This window comes from Geotrypetes seraphini, chromosome 3 (assembly GCF_902459505.1).
Source record: "Geotrypetes seraphini chromosome 3, aGeoSer1.1, whole genome shotgun sequence".
Lineage (NCBI taxonomy): Eukaryota > Metazoa > Chordata > Amphibia > Gymnophiona > Dermophiidae > Geotrypetes > Geotrypetes seraphini.
The window spans coordinates 345,876,759-345,893,390 of NC_047086.1; the positions used below are offsets into that span (position 1 = coordinate 345,876,759).

The 16,632-nt window shown below is 43.7% G+C and overlaps 1 protein-coding gene across 2 annotated transcripts in view; it reads left to right on the forward strand.

Moving 5' to 3' along the window:
* Positions 1-16,632, forward strand: part of UTP25 (UTP25 small subunit processor component) — a 54,049-nt gene that overhangs the window by 10,217 nt on the left and 27,200 nt on the right. The window contains exons 3-7 of one of the 2 annotated variants that reach the window (XM_033937057.1): positions 5,953-6,187; positions 6,419-6,604; positions 8,052-8,140; positions 11,470-11,874; positions 16,251-16,467. In XM_033937057.1, coding sequence (XP_033792948.1) covers positions 5,953-6,187; positions 6,419-6,604; positions 8,052-8,140; positions 11,470-11,874; positions 16,251-16,467 — 1,132 coding nt within the window. The remainder of the gene's footprint in view (positions 1-5,952; positions 6,188-6,418; positions 6,605-8,051; positions 8,141-11,469; positions 11,875-16,250; positions 16,468-16,632) is intronic. The other variant, XM_033937058.1, reaches the window with a different exon arrangement.

The following is a 16,632-nucleotide window of genomic DNA, read 5'->3' on the forward strand; positions in this document are numbered from 1 at the left end:
ACTGCCCCTCTTTTGTTCCAGACTCTACTCCCCTCATCGTCTGGCAGCAGATGCTTTTCTCCTCAATTGGGCGGATCGGTTTCTTTATGCCTTTCTTCCCCTTCCTCTCATGTTGCGGACATTGTTCAAACTTCAGAGGGAGAAGGCCACCATGATTCTCATCGCCCCACGGTGGCCACGGCAACATTGGTACTCCCTTCTACTTCAGCTCAGTTCCAGGGAACCCATACTGCTACCAGTATTTTCTAATCTACTTACTCAGCATCAGCAATCTTTGCTTCATCCCAACCTGCCATCTCTCCACCTGACAGCTTGGTTTCTCTCGGGCTGACCCCTGCATCTCTCTCTCAACCTGTTCGTTCCATTCTGGATGCCTCCAGGAAACTGTCCACTCTACAATGTTACCAACAAAAGTGGACTCGCTTTTCTTCCTGGTGTCTCCTTCATCATCATAATCCCACTTCGTAGAGAATGACACGGTGACAAAATTCATCACCGTCCCCGCGGATAACCGCGGGAAATAATCCCATGTCATTTTCTAGTGTCTATTTCAACCTCAGTCCTTCTACACCAGCATTCTTCAAAGCAAAGCTTGCGGGTCAGTGGTTGTGGCCATTCATACTCTGATTCTTCCCTCTCTCCTTAAAGAATGACATGAAGATGGTTTCCCGTGGTTATCCGCGGGGACGGGAACGGTGATGAATTTTGTCACCGTGTCATTCTCTACCACTTCGCTACCAGTAGAACAACTGTTGGATTATTTGCTCTCTTTATCGGACTCCGGTCTCAAGTCTACATCCATCAGAGTGCATCTCAGTGCCATTACTGCTTTTCATGAACCAGTTCACGGAAAACCTCTCATGGTTCATATTCTGGTTACCAGATTCATGAGAGGCCTTTTCAATGTGAAACCACCTCTTAAGCCCCCTCCGATTATCTGGGATCTTATAGTGGTTCTGTCCTCTCTCATGAAGCCTCCTTTCGAACCATTGGCCACAGCTCATCTCAAATTCCTCACTTGGAAAGTGGTCTTCCTTATTGCCTTCACCTCTGCCAGGAGGGTTAGTGAGTTAAATGCACTAGTGGCTGATCCACCTTTCACTGTTTTTCACCATGACAAGGTGGTTCTACGTACACATCCAAAGTTTCTCCCTAAAGGTTGTCTCTGACTTTCACCTTAACCAGTCCATTGTCCTACCTGTATTCTTTCCGAAGCCTCATTCTCATCCAGGAGAACAGGCTTTGCATACTTTGGACTGTAAGCGTGCTTTGGCTTACTATTTAGAGCGCACTAAGCCTCACAGATCATCTCCCCAACTTTTTCTATCTTTTGACCCCAATAAGTTAGGTCATCCTGTTTCTAAACGTACGATATCCAATTGGCTTGCTGCTTGCATCTCGTTCTGTTATGCTCAGACCGGACTGACACTGGAAGGTTCTGTCACGGCCCATAAGGTTAGAGCTATGGCAGCATCTGTGGCTTTCCTCAGATCAACTCCTATTGAGGAAATCTGCAAAGCTGCTACTTGGTCCTCAGTTCATACTTTCACCTCTCATTACTGTCTGGATGCATTCTCCAGACGGGATGAACACTTCGGCCAATCTGTTTTACAAAATTTGTTTTCCTAATGGCCAACCTTCCCTCCATCCCTCTTTTTGTTAGCTTGGAGGTCACCCATCAGTTAAGAATATGCTGCCTGCTTGTCCTGGGATAAAGCACAGTTACTTACTGTAACAGGTGTTATCCAGGGACAGCAGGCATATATTCTTACGTCCCACCCACCTCCCCGGGTTGGCTTCTTAGCTGGCTTATCTTAACTGGGGAACCGCGCGCCTCTGTCGGGCGGGTAGGCACTCGCGCATGTGCGGTGCGGCCTACTGGAACTTTCTAAGTTCTTAGAGTTCAATCACTCTAAAATTGTCCGTACCGGGGCTCCGTCTGTGCTGTCACCTGTCAGTTAAGAATATCTGCCTGCTGTCCCTGGATAACACTTGTTACAGTAGGTAACTGTGCTATATGACTTTTTATATGAAATCCCTCAAACAAAAGATGTCTCGTGATCAATATATTCATCTTACCAGCATCTGGTAAATGATTTCCTGGAAACCAAGAAGTATATGGACTCTAGTAACATCAGACAAATGGGTCCTCCAAGTTGTCAGTCACAGTTATGCCCTTCACTTACAAAAGAAACCTCTGAACCATCCCCCAAACGAGACTCTTTTCAACTCCAAACAATGAAATATACTTCAGAAGCTCTCAGCCCTCCTCCAACTCAATGCAATAGAACAAGTTCCTGTGCAGGGGAAGGGCCAAGGATTCTACTCCAAGTATTTTATCATGCCAAAAAAAAGACTGGAGACCTCCATCCAATTCTAGACCTCCAAGCTCTGAATAGATACTTGAAGGAGAAATTTTGCATGATTTCATTGGGAACCCTATTACCACTGTTAGAAAAGGACAACTGCTTTGCTGTCACGAATCGATCATTGAAATGTAGACCAGCTCCTTGCAACAAGGCTTTCACTAATAGCTAAACATGTAAACTTTGTCATCTACCAGTTTGCTTGCAGTGTGAGGCATTGCTGCAAGGAATTGAACAGCATTACAGGCTTTATCCATCTCAGGATAAAGCTGTTCTACAACTACTGTTGCATACATTTTTATAGTTTGAGGAGACATGGAGTTTATCTATTAAAAATTGATCTGTCACTCAGTGTAATGTGTGTTTGCATTTTTTGTTCTCTGATTTGCATCAGTGATCTCCATATTGTGGACTTTAGATGATGATGCTTTTCAGCTACAGTGTTGTTTTCTTTATTTTGTTATATTGAATTACCTTTCTTTTTTATTAATTTATATATTTATATTACTACACTAACCGGGACTCTTACATAACAGGCAAAAGAATCGCTGGTGGGGAAAAAAAAGAAATCCCCTGAAGCACCAGCGGCAGTGGTCCTGAGATGCAACCCCCCCCCCCCCAAGCCCTGAAGAACTACAAATGGTGGCAGTCCTGATATGGAAACCCCATCTCCCTCCCAACCCGAAGCACCAGCATGGCAGCGTCCTGCGCCACAAATCTGCCCCAAAGCAGCTATGAAACCCCCCCTTCCTCCCACCCACCTGCCCACCTTCCCCTGAAGCACCAGCATGGCAGCCTGAGCCACAAAGCCCTCCTTTCTTCCTCCTTCAAATCCCCAAGCCACGAAACAGCTATGAAACCCCCTCCCTTCTACCCTGATGCACCAGCACAGCAGCAGTCCTAAGCCGCAAAGCCCTCCTCCCTCCCTCGAGCCCCTTATTGGCAGAAACAGGCGGTGGTCCTGAGCCAAGAACTCCCTCGCTCTCCCTTTCTCTCCTCTTGTTTTCTCTTCCTTACCGAAACACAGCGGTCAGCAGGAAACAGCCTCAAAACAGGTTGCTCGTGGCCTGCCCTGGCAGGACCTTTCCTCTGACGTATCATTTCCAATGCATCAGAAGAAAGACCCTTCCAGGGCTGCCCACGAGCAGCCTGTTTTGAGGCTGCCTCCTCCTGTGCTTCAGGTAAGCAAAGGAGGGAGGGGGTTTGCAGCTCAGGACCTCTGCCTGTTTCTGCCACTAAGGGGCTTGAAGGAGGGGGGCTTTATGGCTCAGGATCACTGGTGCATCAGGGTGGGAGGGAGGGGGGAATTGAGAGTGTGTTAGACAAGGTTTCTAACACACTCTCAATTAACCAAAAACAGGTTATCCAGTATCCACCAATCCCTGTGGGTGCCAGATAACTGAGATTCTACTATATAAGTTAGTAATTTAAGAGTGTTTCATTTGTAATCCACCTAAACTGGTAGACAGTGCAGAATAAAAATTTAAAATAAATAAGGGCTCCTTTTACAAAGCCGTGGTGGCCGGTGAGATAAATATTCCAACACTCATAGGAATTCTATGAGCGTCAGAACATTTACCTTGCCGGCCTGCGGTAGAAACCTCTACCATGGCTTTGTAAAAGGCAGCATAAATAAGTAAAGTCCACTTTTATCATGCCGCATTAGAATTTTTTTATTGCCAGCCGCTGCAGTAAAAGCTCCGATACTCATAGGAATTCTGTGAGCATCGGAACTTTTACTATAGCGGCCAGTGATAAAACACTCCAACACGTGGATGATACCAAAATCTGCAATAGAGTAGGCACGCCGGATGGTGTGAATAACATGAAGAAAGACATAGCGAAGCTTGAAGAATGGTCTGGAATTTGGCAGCTAAAATTTAATGCTAAGAAATGCATACATTTGGTATAGTTTAAGGGGTGAAGAACTAATGTGCACGACGGAAGAGCGGGACTTGGATGTGATTGTATGTGGTGATCTTAAGGTTAAACAGGTTAAAAAGATGACGGCGAAAGCTAGAAGGATGCTAGGTTGTAAAGGGAGATGTATGGCCTGTAGGAAAAAGGAGGTATTGATGCCTTTGTATAAGACTGGTGGCACCTCATTTAGAATATTGCTTACAATTCTGGAGGCCATACCTTCAAAAAGATATAAAAAGGATGGAGTTGGTCCAGAGGAAGGCTACTAAAATGGTGTGTGGTTTTCGTGATAAGGCGTATGGGGACAGACTTAAAGATCTCAATCTGTATACTTTGGAGGAAAAGCGGGAGAGGGGAGGTATGATAGTTGTTTAAATATCTACATAATATAAATATGCATGTCTTGAGTCTCTTTCATTTGAAAGTTAACTGCAATGAGAGGGCATAGGATGAAGTTAAGAGGTGATGGGCTCCGGAGTAATCTAAGGAAATACTTTTTACAGAAAGGGTGGTAGATGCATGGAACAGTCTCCCAGAAAAGGTGGTGGATGCAGAGACTCTGTCTGAATTCAAGAGGGCCTGGGATAGGCATGTGGGATCTCTCGGAGAGAGAAAGAGATAATGGTTACGGTGGATGGGCAGACTAGATGGGCCATTTGGCCTTTTTCTGCTGTCATGTTTCTATTTTTCTACGACTTGATAAATGGGAGCCTAAATTATATTAAATAAAATGCTGGAGTTAAACATTAAAATTAAATACTTTTAAAAATATGTTTCATGGCTGCCATTATCTTTTTCTGGAATATTGAATTTTTTTGTTTTTAGAATCGGATATGAGACAGAGGGGTCCTTTTACAAAGGCGCGCTAAGGGTTTTAGTGCGCGCTAACCACGCACTAAATGCTAACACGTGCATGTTAGTCTATGGACGCGTTAGTGTTTAGCGCGCGCTAAAATGGCTAACGCACCTTTGTAAAAGAGGGGGAAAGTAAGTAGGAAAAAGACAAGACTACTTCTGCTGGACTGTTAGTTTTTAACTATGGGATCAAAATTCATATAAAAAAAAAGTAGACTTGCAAAATTCTCCATATAGGGCAAAAGGTCGGTAAAATTTAGGCACTGGGATGATGTGCACTAAGCACGATTTCTATAATGGCAGTTATGCACATAACTGCTCATTGGTACCAAGTAGTACCAATTAAGACCAGTTATAGCCAATAATTGTCTGTTAAGTTGCATGTGTAACTTTAACTCTGATTTAGCTTGTTCTATAACAATGGTCTCAAACTCGCAGCCCGCGGGCCACATGTACTATTTTGAGGCCCTCGGTATGTTTATCATAATCACAGAAGTAAAAGAAAACAGTTCCTTGATCATATGTCTCTTTAGCTATAAATGACAATATTATTATTAAGACTTAGCCAAAAGGAAAGATTTATAAACTATAAAGAGTTTTACCTCATGCAAAATTGTCATTTGTTTAATAAGACTTTAACTATTTTTTTCCCGAGGCCCTCCAAGTACCTACAAATCCAAAATGTGGCCCTGCAAAGGGTTTGAGTTGGAGACCACTGTTCTATAACTTGTGAGTGCAAAGTTGTGTGCTAGTCGGAAATTTGGAGAATATAGAATTAGGAGGTTAATGCCTTTACTTGGCCTTCTTTTAGCCTGATACCTCAGATGAGTCCAGTGATGTGGCTAGTGATGTGGACAGTGAACCAGAACAGGTCTCTGTGTATCACAAGCTTCTGGGTACATTAAAGACTATGTCTGAGGAAGATGAGGAGGACGATGAAGGTGAAGAATCTGCTCTTGAGAAAGATGACAGTGAGGAGTCAATAATAAGCAATGAAGATGTTCAGAGTAATGGAGATGCAGGGAGCAAAGAGAACTCTGAAGAAGGTAAGGTTTGATTTTCTTCCATATAAGCAAGAATCCCTAACTCAGCAACATGAGAAGTTAGAAAAATTGAAAATGTATTCTTAGCAAGTTGGTTTTAAAATGAATAAAATCCTTCTTACAAAATGAATCTATTTGGGATCTCCTGGAGCCAGTTATTAACTAGAAAACAAAATAACCCATAATTAGTTTGTGTAATAACCTACTTGTAAATTATTATTTTTTAAATAATAGTAGATGGAGAAATGATGACGGATGTTCATAATGAAGCCTGCACATCTAGTGGTCAAGCAACAGAGGATTTCACTGATGTGAAACATGAATCCCAGTTTAGCCTGGAAACTAACTTCCTGGAGACTGAGAGTGGAGACCACAGTACAAATGAGAAGGGAAGCAGTTTCTCTCTGCATGCTTTAGAGGGTGAGTAGGGGTTTTCAATGGTTGTCCCTCAGAGAAGTAATTTTACCCTGTACTTATGTAGGTGTATCTAGAAAAGTTCATATGCAAACTGTCACAGTCTCTTAAGTTTGTTAGTGTACTAAAAGAGAACATGAAATCTTCAATGCCAAATGATTTTCTAGTATGATACACACTATTTTTGAACCTGTGGGTAGTCAACCTCTTCTCACGAGAACTCTTGTAGAGAGTTTAATTTGCATTCTTTTGCTTTTCCTCCCATCCCTCTGTGCTGTCCTTCAGCTCCTCAGTTGTCTTCCTACAAGCGAGACAGTAGAAGCTTGTCTTTTTTTACTTGTGTTTCTTTTCATTTAAAATTCAATCTTTTTCGCTATTTGCAAGGCTTTTTGGTGCTGCAAAGGATCCACTTTGTGGGACAGGTCTGGCTGTGGGAGAGCACAGACTCTGAGGTTGAGAGTCTGCTTCGAAGGGGCAGACTGCTTGGAAATGCACACTCTTGGACAGCCTGCATGGACAGTTCAAGGGCTCAGGGACTAAAACCTTGGCAGCATAGCTCGCCCCAGGTTTATCCTCAGTGAGCTTGAGTTTTTATCCAGGATTGAAGCTGACTGCTGCCCTCTTCCCCTCCCCCCCATTTTGCATGTGTGGGATCCAGTGGGGGTTGAGTTCTCCGGTCAGTACGTCGGGCCCAAGAGGCAGTTAGAAAACACAAGCAGTCTGGATTCCAGGCTTGATGAGGCAGAGGTTCTCCCTGTAAGCAGCTTCCATACTTACAGCTCCCAGCATATAGCATGGCACAGTGAGTAACAGGCTGACAGCCTGGCAGACCAAATTGTGTGTGTGTGGGGGTCTTTAAAATCAAATTTTCTTCACTTCTGGGTTTAAGAGTTAGGGTCCTCCTCTAAAATCATAAAATCACTATTTTTTTTTATTTTTCAGTGTAGCTTCCCAGAGCCATTGTTGGCACTAAAATCGCTGCCAGGGTGGCTATCTTAGATTTCCCAAATTGGAAATAAGAGCCTCTGTTTGCCTCAAAACACCTTGATTTAGTTCAAAATCAGGTGGGATAGACTTCTCAGACTAGGATGCTTCGGATTCATGCCAGATTTGCAATGGATGGCTGTACGAGGATTATCTGTGTTCCACGCGGCTACTTGATTACTTTTGTACAAACTGAGGGGGCAGGAACAGCTCCCTGGGAAGGAAGTGGAATTGGAAAACATGATTGATAGTGTTCTGTAAGTAACTTGCTGGTTCAGATATAAGACTCTAGCATTCAGGATCACTAGACACATTTACAAGAAAGATTACCGAGGTAAGAACCTAATCTCTCTTTTCATGTATCATGCTTGGAAAACAACTTGTAAAAAGAGTAAGAAGTAAATAATATGGTAGTCAAACTGAATATTTTGGTACCACATGACCTCTGACTGGTGCTTTATTTACTTAGATCCATTTAACCAACATATCAATAGAGAACTTAAAGAAGAAGAAATTAAGATGATCACAACAAATCCTAAGAGTGCAGTTCAGATGAAGGTACGGTTTAGCTTGTTAACCAGTGCTTTTCCTATCAATGTGTCCATGTGTAATTAAATTGGTTTGCATCCAGTATGTCTACACACAGTATTGTGAATGGAGATTGGCTGATGCAATGACAGGAATGAAGAAAAAAAAAAAAAGACTAATGTCTGATAAAAAAATACAGCGGTGTGTGCTGTTTTTTGATCATTAACACTGCAGTAATTTGCATGCTGTTTAATTACTGTATTGCAAAGAATCATTTTTTCAGTCACTACTACTGATTAATATTGAACAAGGATTGGTTTACACACTGACAGGAAAGGGTTTAAAATGGGTGTCTCTTGCATAGGGTCATGAAAAAAACTTTATTTAAGAACTGGGAGAATCCCCTGTAAGTTCAGGTAGCTCCTAAAAAGATAGACACAATGTATAGAATTCAAGTGTCCAGGCTTTGACAGAATGCAACTTCAACATCATTCATTAGTTGTGGAATCTGTCCTCAAACAATTGTACAATTCACAATTTTAGTTTCTGCTGCTCCAGGCAGAGAAACCAAGACATTGGACACTCTTGGTTTTTGCTTTTTTTGCAAGGTTGGCTAAGTTTTGTCAGTGTGCGTTTGCCCTCTAGAATTACACAGGTTTATGTTTATTATCAATTCATATTGCGGTTCATTTTTATACCTTACTAACCATGGACCCCTGAAGAAGGCGTGTTTACCGAAACATGGACTGTGTTGGGTCTCTAGGTTTGTTTAAAGCAGTGTTTTTCAACCGCTGTTCCGCGGCACACTAGTGTGCCGCGAGATGTTGCCTGGTGAGCCGTACGGTGCAGACACCGATTAGGCCTCAGGCCGGGTCCCGCACGCGCTCCCATGAGACTCCCCCGGTCCCCGCTGCTGTTCAGTTTCGATCTTCTGCTCTGACGCAACCGGAAACAGGAAGTTGCAGCAGAGCAGAAGATTGAACACTGAGCAGCCGCGCGTGCATGTCGCCGAAAAACAAAACCTACAAACTAAGGTGAGGCGAAGGGAGAGAGCTGGCTAAACAGTAGGATCGATTGGGCAGGCGAGTGGTGGCTGCGGGGACCGTGCGATCGCTCGTGTTCCTGGCTCAAATTGGAAGGAGGGAGTGAAAGGGAAAAGGATTTTGGGCCAAGGGGATGAAGACGGAAAGAAAAACCCACAGCAGGAAAGAAAGGGAAGGACAGGCAGGTGAGCCAGATGCTAGAAGCAGGGGGGGGGGAAGAAAGAGGGAAAAAAGCTAGATGGGGTTGAAAAGAAGAGACACACTGGTATGGAAGAGGAAGATAGGGGAAATCTGGACACAGGAAGGTAACAGAAAGAGGGGAAATTATGTGCATGGGGCATAGGGACAGAGACATAAAGGGGACATGCCATGGGGATGGTATATGGACACAGGGGGGGGGCAATGACAGATACATAGGGGAGATATTAGAAATGGAGAAAATAGGAGCACAGAAGCGAGATGGTTTGTGGGGATGGGACAGGGACCGAGCTCGCAGGCTCCAGTGGCTTGCACAAATTACATTGTAACGTGCCATGAAAATAAGAGGGAGGAAGGTAGATAGATAAGCCACGTGAGAGGAGCTGAAGGGTAGTAGAAAGGAACAGATGGTAAAGGAGGGAGGGAAGGGTGGTGGTGGAAAGGAATAGGACATACATTGAAGGAGGGTAGAGAGGAACAGACCCCGAAGGGAAATGTGGAAGACAGAGTGGGAAGAAGACAGATGCCAGATTATGGGGGAGCGGAGGGAAGAAGATGGGTGCTAGACCAATTGGGGGGGGGGTGAAGGGAGAGGCACAGTAACAGCAAATGGAAGACGTAGAGAGAAGACACACAGTGGATGGAAGGAATTGAATGAGAAGATGTGGAAAGCAGAAACCAGACAACAAAGGTAGAAAAAAAAATTATATTTATTTATTTATTTTTTGCTTTAGGATAAAATAGTATATTAGTTGTGTTGATAAAAATTTATAAACAAAGCCCTGCCAGCTGAACATCTCTTTCTCTAGTTCAGCAGCAGGAACTTTGATTTATAAGAAAGGAATAAGCTAAATATTACAGTACTAAGGCTTATATGGATGCAGCGGTGACGGGGCGGTGAATGGGATGGCAGTGACGGGGCGGTGAAAGGGATGGCGGTGACGGTGACAGGGCGGTGAAGGTAACGGCTGTTGACGAAGAGCTACGTGTGTGTCTTTCTTCGATTCCAGCCAGAATATCAGCTTTGTGTTCAGCCAAACAGGCCCAGGTTTCGCACTGAATAAAGTATTTTATAATTTTTCACTATTCTGTTTACTTAATATTTCATAATAAAGTAATTATAAAATACTTTCTTTGTGTTTGTTTGATTCCTATTCAAGAGAATTACTTTATATATAGTCAATATAGGCACAGAGTTAAATTTTTTAACATTTTCTAATGGTGGTGTGCCTCGTGATTTTTTTCATGAAACAAGTGCGCCTTTGCCCAAAAAAGGTTGAAAAACACTGGTTTAAAGGGTGGTAACATTAACCGCATTTAAATTTGATATAATAAACATAGCCTGCATCTTTGTACATTTTGTCTGAAATTCCTTCTTGGTTTTCCATTTGTTCTCTTCACTGCAGCTTTTGTTGGATTTTTTTCTTGTTTCTTTTTCTCTTACAATCTTGGCAAACACATTTTCCAGTCATCTGTGCTCATCAATAGAATTGAGTGAGTTGGGTATAGGTGGATCTGTACTCCTAGAAAGTTCTATCCTTCAGCAATCTATAATTCCCGTTTACTAAAAAATTATAGATTGCTGGAGGATGGAAGTTTTAATTGCAGATTTCCAAGCTAATTTAGATTGAATTGAATTATTTTTCTGCCATATTCTTTCTGTCTACATTTTTGTTTTTTTATCCTCAGTTCTTCAGTATACCAGGAATTAGTCCTACTAATTCTTATGGATTTTTCCTTAATAGGAGCTAACTCATCTAATACATTTACTATTACCTGATCCCATAATAACATCTCCATAAGAACATAAGAATTGCTATACTGGGACAGACCAAAGGTACATCAAGCCCAGAATTCTGTTTCCAACAATGGCCAACCCAGGTCCCACGTACCTAGCTAGATCCCAGGTAGTAAAACAGATTTTATGCTGCTTATCCTAGGAATAAGCAGTGGATTTCCCCAAGCCATCTCAATCCTTGTTGCAGTGAGATTTTCAGTAGTTTGTTTTATAAAAGAAATAATTGGAATGAGAGGATTGTAATAAATGTGTTCTTTTTAATGGATGGATTAATAATCTAAAATAATAACTCATTTTTTTGTATGCTTTATTTTTTAAAGTGGCAGGTCCTAGGCAGTGTGGTTTTTTCTTCTACAGCAGAGAAAGCCAAGACTTTTAAGCCACAAAATGAAGTCGATTTGAAAATGCTTCATCTTCGTAAGCCTTTGGAATCCACATGGCCAAAGGTGAACAAACATTTCATATCCTTGCCAAAAACCAAGATGCACTTTACTCCACTACAAAAGGAACTATTCAGCATTATGAATTCATATAAAGACTTGTTCTATCCTGAGAGGACAGCTTTGGAACAGAGAGAAGAAGTGCGGCATGCATACTGCCTCCATGCATTGAATCATGTTCTTAAGGCAAATGCCCAAGTGTTGCACAACAATGCCACTAAAAGAGATCAAAACCATGGTGTGGATGATGACAATCTTAGGGACCAAGGCCTAACTAGACCAAAGGTAAGAGGACTTCACTGACTTGTTCTCTGTTTTTCATTAGATTTGTAAACCAGAGCATTTATTAAACCTTTGTGCAATTTGTGTTAATATGTCCTTTGGATCAAAATGGGAAGGATCTCTTAAGGCAAATTGGTCAAAATATTGACATAAAATTTATTAGACTTTAATCCAGTGACACTATATCCTTTCATCTAGTTCTGTTACGGATTTACAGGAGTCCATACTTTAGCCGTTGAGTCCCACTTCCTGTGAAACTTCAGAAGGCTATCACTTTAAGAACTAGAACTCTTCTGCTTCTGTAGTGGAGAACAGCTCCTTCTTCAGTTTTTCCTTTTGCAAGCGAACTCAGAAGGTGTATTCTGATCTGCTATGCTTCTTTTTGTTATTTTTAAGTATTTTTCCGTTGGATTTTTGTATTTCTTCATGGCTTTGGCGCTCAGACATCCCCTTCTTGGGTGTACTTCACTAGGGAAAGGACATAGTCCCACATGGGTGGACTGCTGCTCCCAGGCCAATTTCTTCGACTATCTGTGGAACCAGCCTGCTTTGTGTCCTTTCAGGAGTTTGGGGTTCATCCCCCTGGGAGTGGTTCACCTGTTGATTTCATCAGAGGCTTGAGCATAGGCTGTGTGGCCCCTCAGTAAGAACCACCTGGGTCTTAGGAAGACAGCTGCATAGTTTCTTCCCCTGTTGTTGTTTGAGGAATCTCGGGGGTAGGAGTCTGTGGTTGTGATTAGTCCAATAGGCAGCCAAAAGAATTCCTTCAAGATTTGACAATTTCTGAGGCAGAAATCCTTTCCCTGCAGACAGGCTGATTCAGGAAAGCAGGCACCAGAAGCCACAATGAGTACTCCCGTTATTCCCTATGAAGACCCTCGGGGGTGGAGGGGAGTGTCTGTAAATTTTGTTTTTAAGGGTTTCTGAGGTTAGGATTAGGTTTCCCTGCCTCTTTGATTTTTAGCGATCTATTTTAAACTTTTTTTTTTTTTTAATGCCTCAAAACCACTTGTTTTTGCTATAGCCTGCCTCTCATAGATGCTCCAGGCCTTTCTAGTCCCGGATCCTGTGTGTTTTGCGTAGAGTTGCCGGATGAGGAGTGGGACTGTGATTTCTGTTCTATGTGCCATAGGAGGAAGGGATAGGAGCTTTGGGCTCGGCCACAAGTGAGTCCTCCAAGGCCTTGGAATCTCCGAAATCCTGGAAAATCTGGTATAAGGGGAAGAGTTCCTGCTCAGATGATCCAAGCAGTGATGGGGTGAAATGCAAGTACATGGTGCTTGCATCTCCTCTTCCCTGGTCAGGAGTTGTGCAAGGAGTTTCAGGTCCCCTGGTGCAAGGCTTCTCTGATTTTGTCAACCTCTTATGGAAAGCCAATTTAACTTATGGAAAGTAAGTGCGTCTTATGAAGCGAAGATACAAATTTAAGCCCGCTGATGCTGCTGCTGCATATTTTAAACCCCCCTGCTGCCGCCGCATATTTTAAACCCCATCTGCCGCCATATATTTTTAGCCCCCCCTCCGCTGCCACATATTAAAAAAAAAACCCCACCACTGCTTAAACTTTAAACCCGCCAGCTCGCCATCATACCTGGTGGTCTAGCGAATTTCCCGGCCAGAAGCCAAGAGATAAAGAGCAAGTCCTCCGCGCTCCTGTCTGGGCCCGCGCCGAACTCCGAATGGCTGCAGTCAGCTTTTGCGGGATTCGCAAGAACTGACTGTAGTCATTCGGAGATCAGCGCAGGCCCAGGCAGGAACGCGGAGGACTTGCTCTTGATCTCTGCACTTCTGGCCAGGAAATTCGCTAGACCACCAGGTATGATGGCGAGCAGCTGGCGGGTGGGAATAAAGTTGTAGCGGTGGTTTAAAAAAAAAAAAAAAAATGCGGCGCTTCTAGCCTGTGTGCCACTGGCTGGGAAAGATGGGAGGAATTAAAAAAGGTACCGGGGGAGGATGATTAAAAAAAGGTACTGGGATACATGGGGGATGATATAAGGTACTGGGGTTATGGGGGGGATGATTTAAGGTACATGGGGGGATGATTTAAGGTACTGGGGGTGTGGGGCCTGCCTGCCAGCCACTGGGCCAGCCTGCTTGTCACTAGGCCTGCCTGCTCTGTGCCCTGCCCCGGCCTACCACTAGACCACCAGAGGAGGGGGGGGGCAGGGTGCAGATCCTGGCAGGGAGGGGGGAGAGGATGCAGAGCCTGGCAGGGAGAATTTGGTTCAGAATGTTTTTTTTCTTGTTTTCCTCTAAATCTAAGGTGCGTCTTATGGAGCGAAAAATACGGTATATCCGAACTTGACTACTGTAATGCACTATATAAGGGTATGTGCCAAAAAGATATTTGCCGTTTAAAACTGATGCAAAATACAGGCATCAAAATTATTACTAACAAGAAGAAATTTGACCATGTTGCTCCTCTGCTGAAAAGTGCACATTGGCTACCAATTCCACATCGAATTATATATAAAATAGCTATTCTTTCTTTCAAGTCACAAAATACTAATGAATCGGCCTTTATCCACAAGCTCCTTATTCCACATGAACCTTCAAGAGTCTTAAGATCTTCATCTCAACATCTTCTTTACACACCATCCCTGAAAATTATCAGCACGCGTCGGGCCACTTTATTTGCAATTACAGCCCCTATAGTATGGAATTCCCTACCACTTCATATCAGGGCTGTCAGCATTCTGGGAAAATGGGAACAGATTTTGTCTGACTGCTGGGCTCCGGACATTATCAGGGAGGGGCACAGGATCGAGTTTTCCTAGCCCACTCGACTCTCTTGCTGGACAGTCAGAGAAGGAGGCTAGAGTAAGAACGACAGTGCAATATCTCTTAGCCATTTGCACCATAAACCACTTCCCAAAGATGAATCAGGCTCAGGCAGATATGCTTTATACTTCATAATGCCAATAAAAGACACAGAGCATTGAAAAGCAAGAGACCTGCAGGGAGTCATTTAAAATCTGCTCTGTCATAGCGGCAGTAGCTCCAGGAAAATTCCTTGCCTCTCTGGTTTTGATGGAGGCATATCTTTACAATCCCCATCTTTCCTGCTCACAGGAGATATGAGATTTCATGTTCTCCAGTGACCCTTCCAGTTTGTAGCACTTCCTTTTGGTTTGGCCACGGCTCCCTGCACCTTGACTAAGGTGATGGTTGTTGTAGTGGCCCACCTGTGTAGGATAGGTGTCCATATGCATTCTTACTTGGACAGTTAACTGATCAGAGCCCCCTCTCTGGACAACAGCAAGCGTGCGGTTCAACAAGTGGTGAGCCTCTTAAAGGACCTGGGCTGGATAGTCATCTTCCCCAAAAGTCAGCTGCAGCTGACCCATTTTTTGGAATATCTGGGGGTCTGCTTTGACACAGCGCTGGCCTATGTTTTTCTTCCCAAGCCATACAAACAGAAGCTCTGGAAGCAGATCTTAGAGATCTTGGCTCTGCCAAGCTCCACGGCCTGGCATTATCTGCAGGTGCTGGGCTCAATGGCAGTCAACATGGAAGTGGCGCCCTAGGCGAGGACTTATATGCATCCTCTCCAGTACTCCCTTTCATCCAGATTGTTTCTGCAACGTCACTACCTTCAGATGCAGCTCCCCTGGATGGTGAAGGCGAAGCACAGCCTATATTGGTGGCTCCAAGGGGTGAACTTTATGATGGGCATGCCTCTCCGAATCGACATATGGGTGACCCTTATGACCGACACCAGCATCAGTGACTGGGAGGCCCTCTGCACTACATATGCATGCATAAATTTCTGGCAGGGTATGAGCTTACTTTCTGGTCAGTACCTGAGCACTGATTGGCTCAGACACTGACAGGAAAATAAGGCTTCACAGCTTAGACCCTACCAGAACCCACCCCCCATTCCTCCCTCTCTCCCACCATCCCCCCAGGACCATTTGATCCCCCTGCCAGGGCTGGATGGATGCCTACTCCCTCCTGCTGCGAGGGTTCCCCAACAACCCCCTGCGCCCCTGTATCTTAAGGGTGAAGGATGATAGAAGGGATGCCCACTTCCTCCTGCCACCAGGGTTCCATGACAACCCCCCCTAACTCCGTACCTTAGTGTTGAAGAATGGCTGGAGGGCAGCAGACCCTCCTCTTCAGAATGGCGGGCCTTCCCCTTCCCAGTGCATCCAGATACACTGGGAGGGGCCTAATGCTTTGATTGGCCAAAGTACCTTAAAAAAAAAAAAAGGCATAGAATTCCCCCAGGTGTAAATCGAGAACTTCTGCATACATATACATATAGATAAAAACTGAAAAGCTTAAAAGATCAAGTTCCTTAATTTTAGGTTCATTTCACTGTATATAAAGGTGTTTTATATGTGATAAAAGTTTCCCCATTGCTTTTGTCTTCACAGATACTGTTTGTGGTGCCTTTCCGTGAGTCAGCCTTACGGATTGTTCAGATATTCATCAGTCTTCTGGAACTAGAAGGCAAAAAAATGGATGTAAGCAACAAGAAGAGATTTAAGGAGGAATTTGGCTTTGATCCAGAGGACAAGCCACCTAATCTGAAGAGACCCGAAGATTATGAAGCTGTCTTTGCAGGCAACATTGATGACCACTTCAGGATAGGTACTACAAGATTCATTTCTTTGTTTACTACAAGCCACTTGATTGTAGTGATTTTTGATCTAACATTTAATAGGAAGATAGGCAGGGCAACAAAAAGGACAAAGTATGGGCACAGTGAGATCAGAAAAACTGTGTGGCAGAATCTAAATTTGTTGAAAGGAGGGG